This window comes from Colossoma macropomum, unplaced genomic scaffold (assembly GCF_904425465.1).
Source record: "Colossoma macropomum unplaced genomic scaffold, Colossoma_macropomum, whole genome shotgun sequence".
In the NCBI taxonomy this organism is placed as follows: domain Eukaryota; kingdom Metazoa; phylum Chordata; class Actinopteri; order Characiformes; family Serrasalmidae; genus Colossoma; species Colossoma macropomum.
The window spans coordinates 8,269,679-8,284,936 of record NW_023494793.1 but is presented as its reverse complement, the minus strand read 5'-3'; the positions used below and the strand labels follow the sequence as shown (position 1 = coordinate 8,284,936).

The 15,258-nt window shown below is 40.3% G+C and overlaps 1 protein-coding gene across 1 annotated transcript in view; it reads left to right on the top strand.

Annotated features, from left to right (window-relative positions):
• ptch1 (patched 1) overlaps positions 1-15,258 on the top strand; it is a 68,548-nt gene that overhangs the window by 22,103 nt on the left and 31,187 nt on the right. The window contains exons 8-13 of the mRNA XM_036578364.1: positions 44-191; positions 1,709-1,840; positions 2,389-2,544; positions 2,907-3,005; positions 7,252-7,377; positions 14,516-14,634. Of these exons, the coding sequence (XP_036434257.1) occupies positions 44-191; positions 1,709-1,840; positions 2,389-2,544; positions 2,907-3,005; positions 7,252-7,377; positions 14,516-14,634 (780 nt within the window). The remainder of the gene's footprint in view (positions 1-43; positions 192-1,708; positions 1,841-2,388; positions 2,545-2,906; positions 3,006-7,251; positions 7,378-14,515; positions 14,635-15,258) is intronic.

Sequence of the window (15,258 nt, the reverse complement as noted above, 5' to 3'; positions counted from 1 at the left end):
TTTTGGTTTCATGTGCTATATTGCATTTTCTTCTCTCTCTCAGTGCCCAGGCTCTGCAGACCATGTTCCAGCTCATGACTCCCAAGCAGATGTACGAGCACTTAAAGGGCTATGAAGCAGTCTCTCACATGAACTGGAACGAGGACAAAGCAGCTGCCATCCTGGAGGCCTGGCAGAGGAGGTACTCCGAGGTAAATTCTTGCTTTTAATATGCACCTTTTAACAGGCAACTCTAAGACACCTCAGCCAGTTCAGCTGAGCTAACCAACTCATATCTGATGAAGTCCATAAAGCTTCTGGAGTTGGTTTCTGAAGCTTATTTGTGGGGGGTCTCAAAAAGAAGAATAAAGAAGAGACTTTTTGATATGGCATTGATGAGAGCTGAATAGCGAGAATGTAGCTCTGGGCTTTTCATTCACACAATCACCACTTACAAACACAGGAAAAGTCTTTCCCATGTGACATATGAATTATTCTGACAAACTGTGACATGAATGCTTTTGGAAACCTTCACCAAGCATGACCCCACCTGGAACTAATATGCAAATGGTGTTTTATTGGCCTACATCAAAGCCTCTCATACCACACTCCATGCCCTGACACACATACACAGACACACACACATTCACACATATACAAGCTGAGTGTGAGGGAAGGCATTCCACCATCATAAGTAAAGTACACATTCCTCAGTCTCTCTCTCTCTCTCTCTCTCTCTCTCTCTCTCTCTCTCTCTCTCTCCTCTCTCTCTCTCTCTCTCTCTCTCTCTCTCTCTCTCCCCTCTCTCCCCTTTCTGAAGGTTAGAGCCCAGCTGTTTGGGGCTTCAAAAGGAAATCCAGCCCCCTTTTTCTCCTCCATATTTAAACGCCCGCATTATGTGTGAACTTGGGGAGGTGCATCTGTAAGGCCAGGAAAGGTCACGTTTACATCCTACAGAGCTCTAACGCCTGTGCTTAAGGCAGGCCACTCTTTTATAGGAAAGGACAGCATTATGTTGTGCTACTCTGGGTATGCAGATAGAATATACATGCCATGTCAGTGCCAAAGAGTATATGATTTATATGGAAATTTTTAGAGGAGACAAGTCAGTTTTGTACTTAGTTTTAGTGGACTATGGACCTAAAGTGTATGCCACTTTATTGCAGTGTGGGTCCCACAAAAGCAGAACAACAACAGATTTCTGTCAGATACAAAAGGGACCCCACTGAATATATAAGCTCCTAGGAGTGGTGGCCCCAACTCAGCAACGTGTGTGAATTACCAGTGTATGCGTAATGTGGGCCTGTCTGGAACGCATTAACCCGCACAGAGCTCGATCTCTTTCACAGCTGCCGTCCCATTGGTGGTTTCTGTGTGACATCATCTGGTCAGTGTTGTTTAGGCCCTGACCTCTGCTTGGCATAGGGTTACCCCTTAATGCATGTCTGTGTGGGTGCCAGTTTTTCTCTCTCTGTGTGTGTGTGTGTGTGTATGGGTGTGTGTGTATATGGGTGTGTGTGTGTGTGTGGTTGGGTGGAGCTGCCACTTGTTCTTGAGCATGAATAACTTATTGTGGTGAAAAACAGACTGAAATTGTGTTTCATGCTAATTTACAGCAGGTGAAAATCTAAACGTTAATTGTAGAACATTGTTAAGCTGCTGTTGTTTGTCTAATTGCTGTGAAAGTGAAGACAGATTTTGAACCCTCTCACTCTAATCTTGTCTTCAGGTGGTCCAGCAGAGTGTGTCCATCAACTCTTCTCAGAAGGTGCTGACATTTACCACCACCACTCTAGAGGACATCCTTAAATCCTTTTCCAGTGTTAGTGGCATCCGGATTGCCAGTGGCTACTTGCTTATGGTACACAAACACACAGTGCTCCTTTTGTCTGACTTTACTACTAGAGGTTTTCAGTCTTCGTTACGTATAAACTTACATTTTTTTTTACACTAGCCACAAAAAAGGTTGTAGAGCATGTAATGAAAGACAGCACGGTCTTTTGCCAAATTAAAGCTTAGATCATCAGTTACCATGTAGTGACATGTAGTGATTGGATCACAGATAAATAAATCACATAAAATAATATGGTATAGTAATCAGTTGTCCAGAATTAAGTTTAAATCCAGCTTTGACAAATTTCTTCATCAAGCAATACTTTTGAACATTTTATACGTTTTGGATAAAAGTTATATTTACTCAGCGATTTACTCTGGTTGTGCAGTGCTGTAATGTATGTATGTATGTGTATATTTTTTGTTCGAAAATATTTTAAAATCATCCCACAATAATCAAATTGAACTGAATCAGTATGAAATTGGTGAAATCAATCTAATTGACTTATTCCAAGAACAGAGAATGTTATTTCTAATACTGATCCCTGTACTGGTATGTCTGTCACTTGTGTGCAGCTTGCCTATGCGTGTCTGACCATGCTGCGCTGGGACTGCGCTAAGTCCCAGGGGGCAGTGGGGCTGGCCGGAGTGCTGCTGGTCACTCTGTCTGTCGCAGCTGGACTGGGCCTCTGCTCTCTTATTGGCATCTCCTTCAATGCCGCTACTACTCAGGTACACAACAAACAACACAGTATACATGTGCAAAGATTGTTACCTCATGTGTCAACATTGGGCCTTATATGCCAATGTCTATTTTTTTCTTGAATGTGTTCTTGAGAAAGGTCCTAAGAAAAAGCTTGTCAGATTCATGACGTGTTCTTAAACCGCAGAATTGCTTACACCTTGAGTGTGTGTAGATTCTGTTCTTACCTAAGAACAAACTCTAAACAAGAAAACATTGTTGAATGTCAGAATCCTCATAAAAAAAACTGATTAAGTGGGTTTTAAGAAGAAAATTCTTCTTAAGAATGGTTGGTGAATGAGACCCATTGTTTTTAAACTTTGTTGATGTTTTCTCATTTATCTGTGCAAAGGTGCTACCATTCCTTGCCCTAGGCGTGGGAGTGGATGATGTCTTTCTCCTCGCTCACGCCTTCAGTGAAACTGGCCAGAATAAGAGAATCCCATTTGAGGTGAGTAAACCTCTCTCTCTCTCTCTCTCTCTCTCTCTCTCTCTCTTTCTTCCCTCTCTATCACTATCTTACCCTCATATCCCCCAGAAAACAGGCAACACAAATACAGGTTAAACATCTCTTGCTCGATCTCAAACAGTTTTCATTGTTCGCTATACATAACTTTTGGACCACAGATTGTGTTGAGACAAGATCGTGCTCTGCTGTAAGAGAAAGCTGAGTTGATATCTTGGGGGAAGGGCTGTGCTTTGCCCTCATGCTATCCCTCACGTAAAGGAATGTGTATGTACCTGCCCTGGCCTGTGATGTAAGTTCAAACAAGCCCCCCACTCAGCTTTGATGTGCGGCAGCATCATAGAGAGGCTCCTGGGGGCTCTTGGGGACCACTATAAGAAGTGTGTGACTGCAGAAGAGCTTGAGAGTGGGAATGAGAGGATGGAGTTGATGACAAACCCACACTTGCAGCAGAGTGTATGCAGACGTCCATGCATGTGTGCATATGTGACTTTGCGTATGTCATTCTGTATCTTATTATTTGAACATGCTTTAAGAAATAGCTGCGAGGCTAATCTAGGTAACAAATAATGAAACCGTTCAGCCCATCGTATGTGTCTGAATCTCATGCTTAAGTATAAGGGAAATGTTTTCAACATTTCTGCATAGTTTAATCATTGAGATGTAAACACAATCATCCAAAATGGTTTGGTGTGAAATAGTTCATTGTAGAGAAGCTTCTAGTTCTGATTTCTTAATAATTATGGTGATAGCAACCAGGGGTCACAATGTTTAATACAGCCACAATGTAAACATAGCCATTTTATTTGCAATCCATAGTGACCGGTGAACCTACACATCTTTATATATATATATATACATATATAAAATGATTGTAACAGATAAAAGGGGTAAATCAGGAATCAAGCTTTTTTGGGGGACCTAAGTACACCCTGCATGTACCTCTCCGCACCTTTAAGCAAGTTTAAATATACTTGCTTATGTGGTTTCTGACGGTGCATGGAATACTATTGTCTAAAAAGTACAGGCTTTAGATTAATACTGAAATCAAATTTGACCTATTTTACCTTGTCAGTTCATGGCCGAGCATGATTTATTATCTCATATTGAAAGACAAATGTATTGTTTTCCTGTATTCTTCCATCAGAATGTAATGATTTTGGCCCACTTCAGGTGTTTGATTATGTCACTGTCCACCTGCTTTTTGCAGCATAATTCTGTCCATTTTTATAGAGAAAGGTAGGTCATATAGTGTCAGAAACCACATAAGCAAATCTGCTTTTGCTCATAAACGCATATTGTTGCTGCGTTTGCAAAACCTTATATCCAATTTTAAATTTTTTTTTTGACAAAATTTAAAATGACCGCTGCCCTTTTCATTGTGTTAAAATATCATAATAAATGAACCAATGATAATGGTCCAAAATTACTTGGAATAAATAATTTCTGCATTAACTTTCAATAAAAGTTAATGTTTTTTTCTAAAAAAGTCACCATTTTTGATATGCCCATGCCATTACTGCCTGAGTTTCTTAAAAGTTCCCCTCTTGTTGTGGAGATACGTACTTTGGCAGTAGACAGGAACCTGGTCTCGTATGAATGGAAATAACTCCTGGGGTGGCGTTGCTAGATTGCCATCAAGTGGACAGACTTTCCTGTAAGGACTTTGGTTAAAGTTGCACAGTTAGCTGTTGCAGGTAGTGCATGCATGGAACGGATAATCTATATAGAGGAAGTGTATATGTTAAATGCATCGCTTATAATTAATATTGCTCTGTTATAGAGATATGAGTAACACTGGAAATTAAATTCTTACTAAGTCAGTAACTGTAATGTGATTACAGCTGTAATGCTTTATACTGCTTTGTTACAGGAAAAGTAATTACATTACTTACAATATATTGTACCACATTTTTCCCGACATTGACTGTATATATGTAATATAAGTCTTGTAGTTATGAGAGTAAATGTTTGTGTTTATGAGAGTGTGTGTGTGTGTGTGGAGGGTTGGGGAGAGAGGTGTGAGTGTTCAGGTTGCTGTGGTGGTGGTGGGAGGGGTGGGGGGGTGTTGAGGCATGTATTTGCTTGTGTTTGTGTGCGATTGCGCAGTGCTGGGTGCTTTTTATGCAGAAAGTAAACAGCGCGCTGTGGGGGGAGCGCGCAGAGCCGTCTTGACTTAAAACACACTCTGTGTGGTCCTGCACGTCCTCAGAGCTTCACACACAGCCCGCACCGCTTTCCCTCCCTCTCCCTCTCTCTCTTGCTCTCTGTCTCGCTCTCTCATTTTTTCTCTCAAACTGGATTTTTTCCTTCCTTTCCCACTCTACCCCCCACCCGCCTTACTCTCGCTCTCCACCTCCATGTGCGTGCGTGTGTGTGTGGAGGTGGAGTTTGGAACAGTTTCTTATCCTTCTCAACACTCTGAATGGCTTTGAAATGAAGAGGGAGAGCTTATCCTAACAAGACAATGAGCCAATCATGTTTCGGTGGCCCCAAGCGGCTTTGTTTAAAAGGATATCTCCTGCCTTTGATGGAAAATATTTCTGCGTGAGCGAGGGATAAGGAGAGGGAGGGAAATAAATCTCTTTTCTTTTTTTTTTCTTTTTTTTCTTTCTTTTTTTGCTCTCCTTCAGAGAAAGCCACATAATAGTGGATTAGAAAGGAAAAGCTTTTCATCAGGACTTCAGCTCATTAAGTTGTCATGGCAGATTCAGTGATTGCAGACTCTCTCGCTTGGAAATAGCAGCTACACAGCTTTCACAAGTTGGGTCTTAAACAAGGAAAGATAAAGCGGGATCCCTTTGCAGCACTCGTAGTAGATAATGTGCCTTTGATAGAGCGAGGCTTGTTTATGACGGAAGTTTAGTAAATCTTGTTTTCATACGAGTGATGCCCTTTCAGTACTATTTGGGCTGTTTAGGGCTGTTTAGAGAGAGTTACAGGGTCCTCTGTTGTCATGTTCATGATGCCAGTTACAGAAAGCGCAATGAATATTGATAATGATGTATTTGTAGTGTGTAAATATTTTGTACAGCAGGAAAAGGACAACATTTTTGTCATACATATTTATTCAGTGTATTCAGGTGTACAGACTGCAAATACTTTATTGAATATCATTATACTGAATTACAATCCATGGCCGCTGTAATAACAAGGGTGAACAAGTATTTGAACCACCACTTTTCAAAGTTCTGGGGAGATGCCCCACCACTTTTTGACTGAGCTCCAGCTGCTTATTTTGAAAAAAACAGAAAAGAAAACTCACTGATCTGTAGATTTTACCTCACCTCTTTTGGAAGTGTTTGGCCAGCCCTGTTATTAATTTTAACATTCTATAATCAGTGTAAAGGAACTTTCAGATTGATGCATTATGCTCTGATCCATTTTTACACCTTCACTCTGTGTTTATATTAGCAGGCGGCAGAGCAACAGGTGAACAGTCGTTTTCTAAGGAAGTTCGCAGTTTGTAGCTGCAAATTAGCAACAGGTTTCTTTATGCAAATTAAGTATGATGGAGTGAAATGACAATTTAAATGTTGCTCCAATTAATTCCCGGACCAATCATGTACACGGGGGTCCGAGATCCCCACCCTGTGCTCTCTAAACTTTTTGTTCCACATAGCATCACTACAAATGGAAGAGAATCTTATAAACCTGTAATCCTATAACCGTGATTCTTATTTTAAACCAAACAGCAATACATACCGTACATGCAAGATGCTCACGAGATGTAAATTTGAGGCAACATCAATGACTTGTAACCTCCTAATGTGAACATACAGTTAGTGAGTATATACAGTCATATGCAAAACCTTAGGCGCTGCTGGTCAAATGACGTTTTGTTGATTTTCCAAGTGAAAATAAGTTCACATGTTCTCTACAGGGAACACCCTTCTGCACATTTATTGCACAATTACTGTTTATTTGCTGCATTTAACATAGTTTTGAAAAAAAAAACTAGTGCAAACGTTAAGGCACATTCTGTATTTGTTGTTTTGTTTTTTGCCAGTGTGTTAAACTTTAATTTATTTATGGAGAATTGCAGAAAGATGTCATATTTAAGTTTGTTGAGGACTTACTTTCAACAAAACATGTAATTTTATCAAGGGTTCTCAATATTTCCATACAGACTGTATATTCAGGGAGGCTCATGTTTGACTCTATCCACTATTAGGAGGGAAGAGTGTGCTTGTGTGAGCTCACAAACTCATTATGTCTCTGTCCACTACAGGACCGTACGGGCGAATGTTTGAAGAGGACCGGGGCCAGTGTGGCTTTGACCTCCATCAGTAACATCACTGCTTTCTTCATGGCTGCCCTCATCCCAATCCCAGCACTGCGGGCCTTCTCCCTACAGGTATGTAGTGTATATGAGTGTGTGCTTTGTTTCTGTGAATGCTTCTGTTCGTCGGTTCTGTTGGAGGTTTCCGTATCCCTGTTAGACCTGTGTTTCTTTTGTGTACGCATGTGTGTGCAGGGGTGCCTGTGCTTGTGGGGCCTTGCGCTCATTCCTCAGCCTTCATTGGCTCCAGATTTCTCCCGGTGACTTTTATTGATTTCATTCATCAAACTGAGCGTGTGACAGGTTGAGGGTTGGCGTGGCCCGTAACCCCCCCCACTGAGCCTGATTAGTGGTACGGCCCCCGTGTGTCCAGATTGCGGCCTGCGTACACGTAACTCAATCCTGGAGGGGGGTGGCGCTCTGTGGCATCTGTGTGGGAGGTTGTTAGAGGCTGGGGCTTGGCAGCGGTTAGGGTGTGTATGTGTGCGCGCACGTGCTTTCAAACAGCTGTGGTTGATTTGTGTGGGCCTGGCCGTGGAAGTGGGGCAGGATCAGGGCCGAGTAGGAAGCTGCCCACAGCCTGTTACTGAATTGGACTAGGTGAGGTTGCCCTGTCCCACTCTGCAGCAGCAGCTGGAAACTACACAGCCTGAATCAGCGCTCAGCATGGTGGCTGCACACCACCTAGGAATAGTCATGTTTATTTGTATATGTGTATCTTAGGTGTTTAAGTAAGGCATGTTTGTTTTCAGTGAAATAAGACATGACATAAAGCGTGCCTTATCCTTTTACTTCGAACATTTCAAATGAAAAAGCAACACTTTTGTACACTTGAAAATAGTGTGACTGAGTTATTTTATGTTAAATTACACATGCTTAAAGTGAAGTTACCATATGAACCAAATGATCAGGCACGGACCACCTCATACGCTGCGCTTTGCAAAAAAAAAAAAAAAAATGTATCCATAAAATGATTACGTTTTTGTTTTTATGCATCTGCATTCAAAATGAATCTAATTGTACATTGGAGTATTATTCTTTTGGAAAAGCAGACTCAAATCTAATACTGAACGTAAGTCAAATTTAAATAAAATGAACGAAGACAAGTGTCTTCAGGCAATTTTGGTCAAAAATGATTGTAGTCCAGTCAGTCATTTTTTTGATTTCTTGATAAATGTCCAAGCTCATGGCCAAACACACAGATATGTTCATGTTAGCATATTTTGTCGAGTCATACTGCATCACGTCTAACTATATATTCTAAAAGTTGGCTACTTTAATGAAGGCTTAGCTCCGTCCAACACTTTGTACAGTCAACTTGTGTTATGTATCACTATAATAACAACAGTGCATATTGTTTTCTTAATTAAATAGTAAAACAGTGAGATTACAGCAATCTGTAAAATCCTTCATCTAGAGTGGGTTTTCATAATGAAATGAAGTGTTTTAGCTGCAGCATCTTATAAAAGGCAAATTTGTGACTTTTAAAAATATGCAAATCAGTGCATATTTAATATAAGACATCTGCTTATATAAATGTAGGGTTTTTTGGAAAATTCCAAATGAAACAATATGTGTAGAGTTATCAGCAATTAATTTGAAAAAAATCATTGTGATGGCTGTTGTTTTAAAGTTACACTATTCACCTGTAGTCTTTAAAAAATTCACTATGTAAATAACTATGTTATTGCATTTAAATAATTAAATAATATAAACCGAATGTATAGCAAAATGACACACAAATAACTCTAGACTTGAACATTTAAAGGCATGCATGAGTGTTAGGCACACACACATACACTCGCCTTGCTAACCTTATCAATTTAATCCTGTTTGTGGGCCCAACCTACACACTGACTCTCACACACACGCACAGCCTACAAATGCACACATGCTACTTAACCCCTGACCTTTAGGTGAATTAATTTTGCTGTTGTCAGTTTGCACAGCTGTGTGAAGCATAGATTTGCGCTCTCCCTCCTCACTCTGTTCAGTGAGAGCTTTATATAGCTATCAGCATCACACCTGGAGAAACACACCTGGTGCACTCCTGCTCTAACCCACAGCGAGGACCACCTGCTTACCCTGTTGCTGCACTTTCTATCATATGCTCTAGGCCTTCACCCAGCGCCTCAGCTGTAAGCAGTGGGGTCATAGGATGAACTGAAATTCAGGACAGACTGGGTTGAAAATTAAAAAACTGAAAAAAAACTTATAGTAAAAAAGCATGAAAGAAACTTAAGATAAATGAATTATTATTTAATAAATTAAAAACCCTCAATAACACAGAATGGTTGCACAATGAATTCCATTATTTTTATTATACTTTGCACTTTGGCACTGTCATTTACAAATTTTTTCACAATTTCAAAAACTGAGGCTACAGATGACATCAGTGTGCTAGCAGGGAGTTTTCTTTCTGCTTCTGTTGTTTTGCTGTATTCTGCAAATGACATGTTCACTGCTGCTCAGACTGTTTGAACACATCTGCGCTGACCAGTACAGGAGGTCAAAAGAAATGAACAGTTTTTAATCACTATTTAAATCTTAAATTTTGGCACTTCATCAATGGACTATTTAATCTTTGGGTTTTTTCAGTCAAACTTTCAGGCTGGTTTTCTCTTTAAGGCAAAAACTGAAAGTGCCAGTTACAGTTGCTACAATTTCAGTTCATCCCTAGTTTATGGTAATGGAGGAGTGGATGGGAAAACTGGTTGTGCCCTTGTGATTGAACTAATTTTTGTCATTTCCTTTGGTAGTAATGCACAAAAATGAAAATTCATTACACTTGACCCAACAGATTTTTATTTATATGTTTTTCAATTTATGTTCTTAAATGAACATACTAAACATAAAAAACCTTCAAACTAATAATGAAAATACACTTTTATTATTGATAAAATCAGCTTTCAATTGGACATCACTGACATGACAATAAATGAAAACAAACTTACAGTATGTCAGTTTAACAGTATTTTACAGTAACAAATTTCTGTGTGTAGGCTGCATTATGTGCCACAAACCAAAACTTTGTCAATAACAGAATAGCTGGTCATCCAAGGCAGTGAATTCCATTATTTTTTAGTTAAGTTTTGCTCTTAAGTGCTGTCATCTATGGAATTTTTTCATCAATTAAATACTGTGTAAAGTTGCTAGCAGGAGGTTTCTGCTTCCGTTGCTAAATTCAGTGTATCAAGTGGGATGCCATGTTTTTAAGTGGTATTAAACCTGTAATGGAGAAGTTGTTGGGCATTGGTTCCTTTCTTAATTATAGATGTGAACAGAGATTATAGATAGCTTGTCTAATGAGAAACCAATAAATAGTTCCACACAGTTGAGGTATTCGTTGTTGATCTGCTGCTGCTCAAACTGTTTGAACAGGCCCAGGAAAGCTAAGGAAATAAACAGTGTTTTTAATCAGTATTTCTGATTTTCAATTTAATGCAGGCCTGTTTAATCCTAAAATCAGTGCATTCCCTGTTTATGGTAATGTGGGTTATGAAGACCAAATGGTTGGATGGCAAAAACTGGTTGTGCCTTTGTGGTTGAATTGATTTTTGGCCATTTTCTTGCATTCCCTTTGGTGGGTTTAAATGTGTGTGTGAGCTTGCGCTCGCTGTATTAGAATATGTGGGATCTGGCAACTGCATATGCTAAATGTGTAGCGCACACACATAGAGTAAATCTGGTATTAGCATCTGTGGATGGATGGATCGCACAACGTCTGTCAAACTCCACACTGTTTATGCCTGCAGTGCAGTCCAACTGGCATCTATTCGGCAGCACACACACACACACACAAACACACTGTTCCCATGTCTCCAAAAGCTTCCAACAGCCTCCAAAAGATTTCAAGATTTCTCGCTCTTACTAGAATGCTGGAATTCAGACCTTTTTTCCCTCCACTTCACCTGCATGCTGGAGAGAAACCAAGAAACCAATACATGACATGTAAGAATGCACTGTTTTTAGAGATGCTCGTCTGCGTGCATGTACGAGTTCATTGCTACGATGGACTTGGAGTCAAAACACTCATCTCTATCTCCCTGTAGTGTTTTCCTCTCGCTCTCTTTCCCTCCACTGGAGCACAGGGTGATTGCTGTCTGTCTTTCTCACCCTGCGGTCTCGTCCTTATCTGTTTCCTCCTGTCCAAATAGGCGAGAGATAAGGCAGAGTCAGAGCTGCGCTATCGATCTATGACGACTTTGTTCAGGAGTGAGATGAATTGTTCGCTTGACTTGGCCTGTCAGAGTTGCCTTTCAGAACAGCCTGATCAAGACTGACTACACAATAGGATGAGAAGGAACTTCTAATGTAGTCCACCACCTACATTCCAGAGTTTGCCTCTTCAGCTTTGTACTTAGGCTAGTTGTAAAACAATCTCAAATAGACTTACATTCGACAGTTTTCAAGGACGCAACCAGAGTATCCTTCACAGTCCTCTGTTGCTCAGTCTTTTGCACATGTGACCCAAAGAAACAACTAAACGTTGTTTTAAAAAGCCAGTTAAATGTTTTGCAAATTATATGTGATGCTGTTTAACAGGGTCTAAATAGAATACAGTTGTTAGCTCACAGGATAGCACTTAATTACAAGCAGATGAATGTTTTGCCTGCTATGTCAGATCATTTACATCAGTGTTTTCCCCATTAAATTTCACGCACCAATGTGGCTTCGGTATACTGTTCCATTTTGCATTGTGTAATACAAACAAGGAGCCTTCATAGGACAGTGTCACTGAGGATCCACCTTTTTGCTGCAGCCTAGCTTTTGGAACATAGCTTGTATGTCCACAAATATCCAGCCTACTACAGAGTAAATTCAGCTACTTTAAGGCTCACCCATTGCTGACAAAGGTGTCCAATAGTGCACACATAGCTTGTATAATCTGGCCAGTGCCAAGAAGGGTGAAAATTCCCTCCAGGTCCTCTGGAGTGGAGTACCATCCAATACCTTTGGGATGAGTTGGAGAGGAGATCCAGAACTAATTATCCAACATCGGTACCTGACCTCACTAATGCTGAATGTAGTTAGGTCCTCACATAAAGTGTTCCAACATCTAATGTAAAGCCTTCCCAGAACAGCAGAAGCTGTTACTGCAGCACGCTCTCTATTTTGCACTGTTTAAACTGTGCATTTGATATAAAATGATTAAGCATCCAGCTCTACATATTGTGGCGTCGGCAAAGAAGATGACAGGAAAAGTAGCGTGTTGATGAATGCTCTTTTATTGAACACGACAGCATTGGAGAACTGCTGCTCAGTGCTAGCTGGACCAGCCAGGATGCATGCAGGTCAGTAACAGCCATATACTGTCCATACATGGTAGACACTTAGTCAACTAAACCAGCCCCAGAGCCCTGCACGTTAACACACATATAACACAGGCGCACCTTGTTTCTCACTGTGAGTCAGGCTGTCCTGTGGTGCTCTGTGCGCCGCCTCTCTGCATGGCCTACTGCGCATCCATGGCCGAACAAGCCAGTAGCAGGACGCTACAATGTTGATACCCCTTATTTCAGAAAAAGCACTGGATGAGCAGGTATTTACATGTGTTTAGACATCTAGTGTATCAAACAATGTCAGAAACCACGCAAGTCTATTTTATAATATTACAGGTTACTATAATCTCATATAAAAAGGAGTCTGCAGTTAAAGTCCACACGCTGCTCTCTGTGTGGATCAGTGAGAGAGAGAGAGAGAGAGTGTGTGTGTGTGTGTGTGCCAGCCTTCACAGAGCCTCCTCTGTAGAGCTGTTCTCTTGCAGACAGACTTGCTCTTTATCCTCTGTCTCTCTCTGGATCCCTTCATTAGTCATTTAGCCACTCTCTTATTCAGCGTAAAACAGACATGTTCCTCTCACGTTAGTTCAGCTTCTTAAGAAGACTGCAGCTTAGGAAGATGTATGATTTGCTGTTGATGTGTGCGACCGGGGAAGTTAAATGAGAGATGAGTAAGGCATTGAGGATGTTGCGTGGTTTGTGTCTGGCAGTGGTGAGCAGGCTGGGAGGTGTGTGCTGAAGCGCAGGCCTCTCTCAGCACCTTCAGGCTGTGCTGGGCCGCTGCACTCGCTGGGTGGTCTGGCAGTCGAACACACAGCCAATCTCCACCCAGGAACAAAAAAAAACAAGCTAACCAGACCAGGCATGCTACAGTCTGTGTTCTCTCTTTCTCTCTCTCTCTCACCCCTTCTCTTCTTTCCAGTTCTTTCTTTCATTCTTTTACATATATATATATATATATATATATATATATATATATATATGTGTGTGTGTGTGTGTAAAAGTATATATATATGTATATATATATATATATATATATATATATATATATATATGTGTGTGTGTGTGTAAAAGTAAAATCCATTCTATCCGTCCTTCAAAACTATGAGAAGACAACTTAATGCTGTGGGTGAAAGTTGATGGCTGAGAAAAGAAAATAAATGAAGAAGAAAAAAATGCACTAGAACACCAAAGCTAGACATCTGAGATGAGAAAATGTGATATTATATTTAGTTGTTCAGTCTTCTATGTCTATTTTCAGATACGTGTTATCTTAGTAACTTATGTTTTTGAGTACAGGAGTAACTTGTACTTAATGGCTGTTTTAACTGATAAATAAATAAATGAAAAGGTTGTCTCGGACTTTTGCACAGTACTGTTTATATTCCCTATGCTATGTAAGTTGCACATAATGGCATAGATGCATAAACCTCATGTGTTTTCATTCTTGCACTTTCTCTTGGAGAAACTCCATTCCATCTTGACTGTTTAATGTGTATGTATAGAGAAAGAAAGATTTTTTCTGTTTCTTTAGGCACACTGAATCTAAATGCTGGTTTTGCATGTAGCTCTGTAAAGCTGTGGGATCTTATCTGAATGTGCACCTCGGGCTCCAGTGCAATATTTCATCGACTCAGCCTTTGTTTAATAGCCGGTTGCCAACTTTTTTCGAATTAAAGCAATGTCACCCGAAGAGTTCCAAAGGAAGCCTGGGTGGTGCGTGTGTTGTGTTTTTTATTTGTGTATAGTTTTTCACTTCGACTGAGGCAGTTGTTTTGAAACTGAATTTGTTCAGTCCGTGCGGTTTTGGCATTGACTGTGACCCAGATGTGTGGTTTTTTGTTTGAATTCGTCTTTGGTTGATGCGAGTGTGCATTCGTCTAACTCTGTGTGTGTGTGTTTTTGTGTGTGTGTGTGTGTGTGTATCTCAGGCTGCTGTTGTGGTGGTGTTTAACTTCGCCATGGTGTTGCTCATCTTCCCCGCTATACTAAGCATGGACCTGTACCGCAGAGAGGACCGCCGCTTTGACATCTTCTGCTGCTTCGTCAGGTGACACATACACAGACACACATTCATAATCCACTGTCACTTCCATGCCATCCCTCCATTAATCTCTCGTTGCTCCAAGACATTGTGGTATTGCTTGGAAATTCTCATTAGCTCCAGCTGCAGGGGCTTCATTTCAACAGCGTGCATTAAAGCAGAGCTGCACAACTACACAGCAAGTAACATTTGTTGTGAGTTGGGGTGGAACAGTTACCAGTTTCAGTGATATACTGCAGTGTAAAACCCAAGAACAATCATACGTTTCAAATTTAACAAAATCTTTTTAAAAAGTCACTTACGGTATTGAAAATGAAAAGTTTTATAAAGCTGTCGGATATCACAATGACAAAATGAGAAGCAATTCATTTTTATTAAAATACTGTGCCTCTGACTGGATGTGACACAAGTACAGACTTTTTACTTTTTATTGGATGTTTAAACAGAAATCAAACTTCTCCTTTAAGCACATAGGAAAATACAAATTATAAAAGCACCATTCAGGATTGTGCAAAATAAAAAGAAATGAAATACTAACAGCTACTTACATCAGATCTGCATTTTTCGTGCACTGTAAGGCTGAGAAACAGTCAGCATTACCTCAACAGCTTTTTCAATAAAGACTGTGCA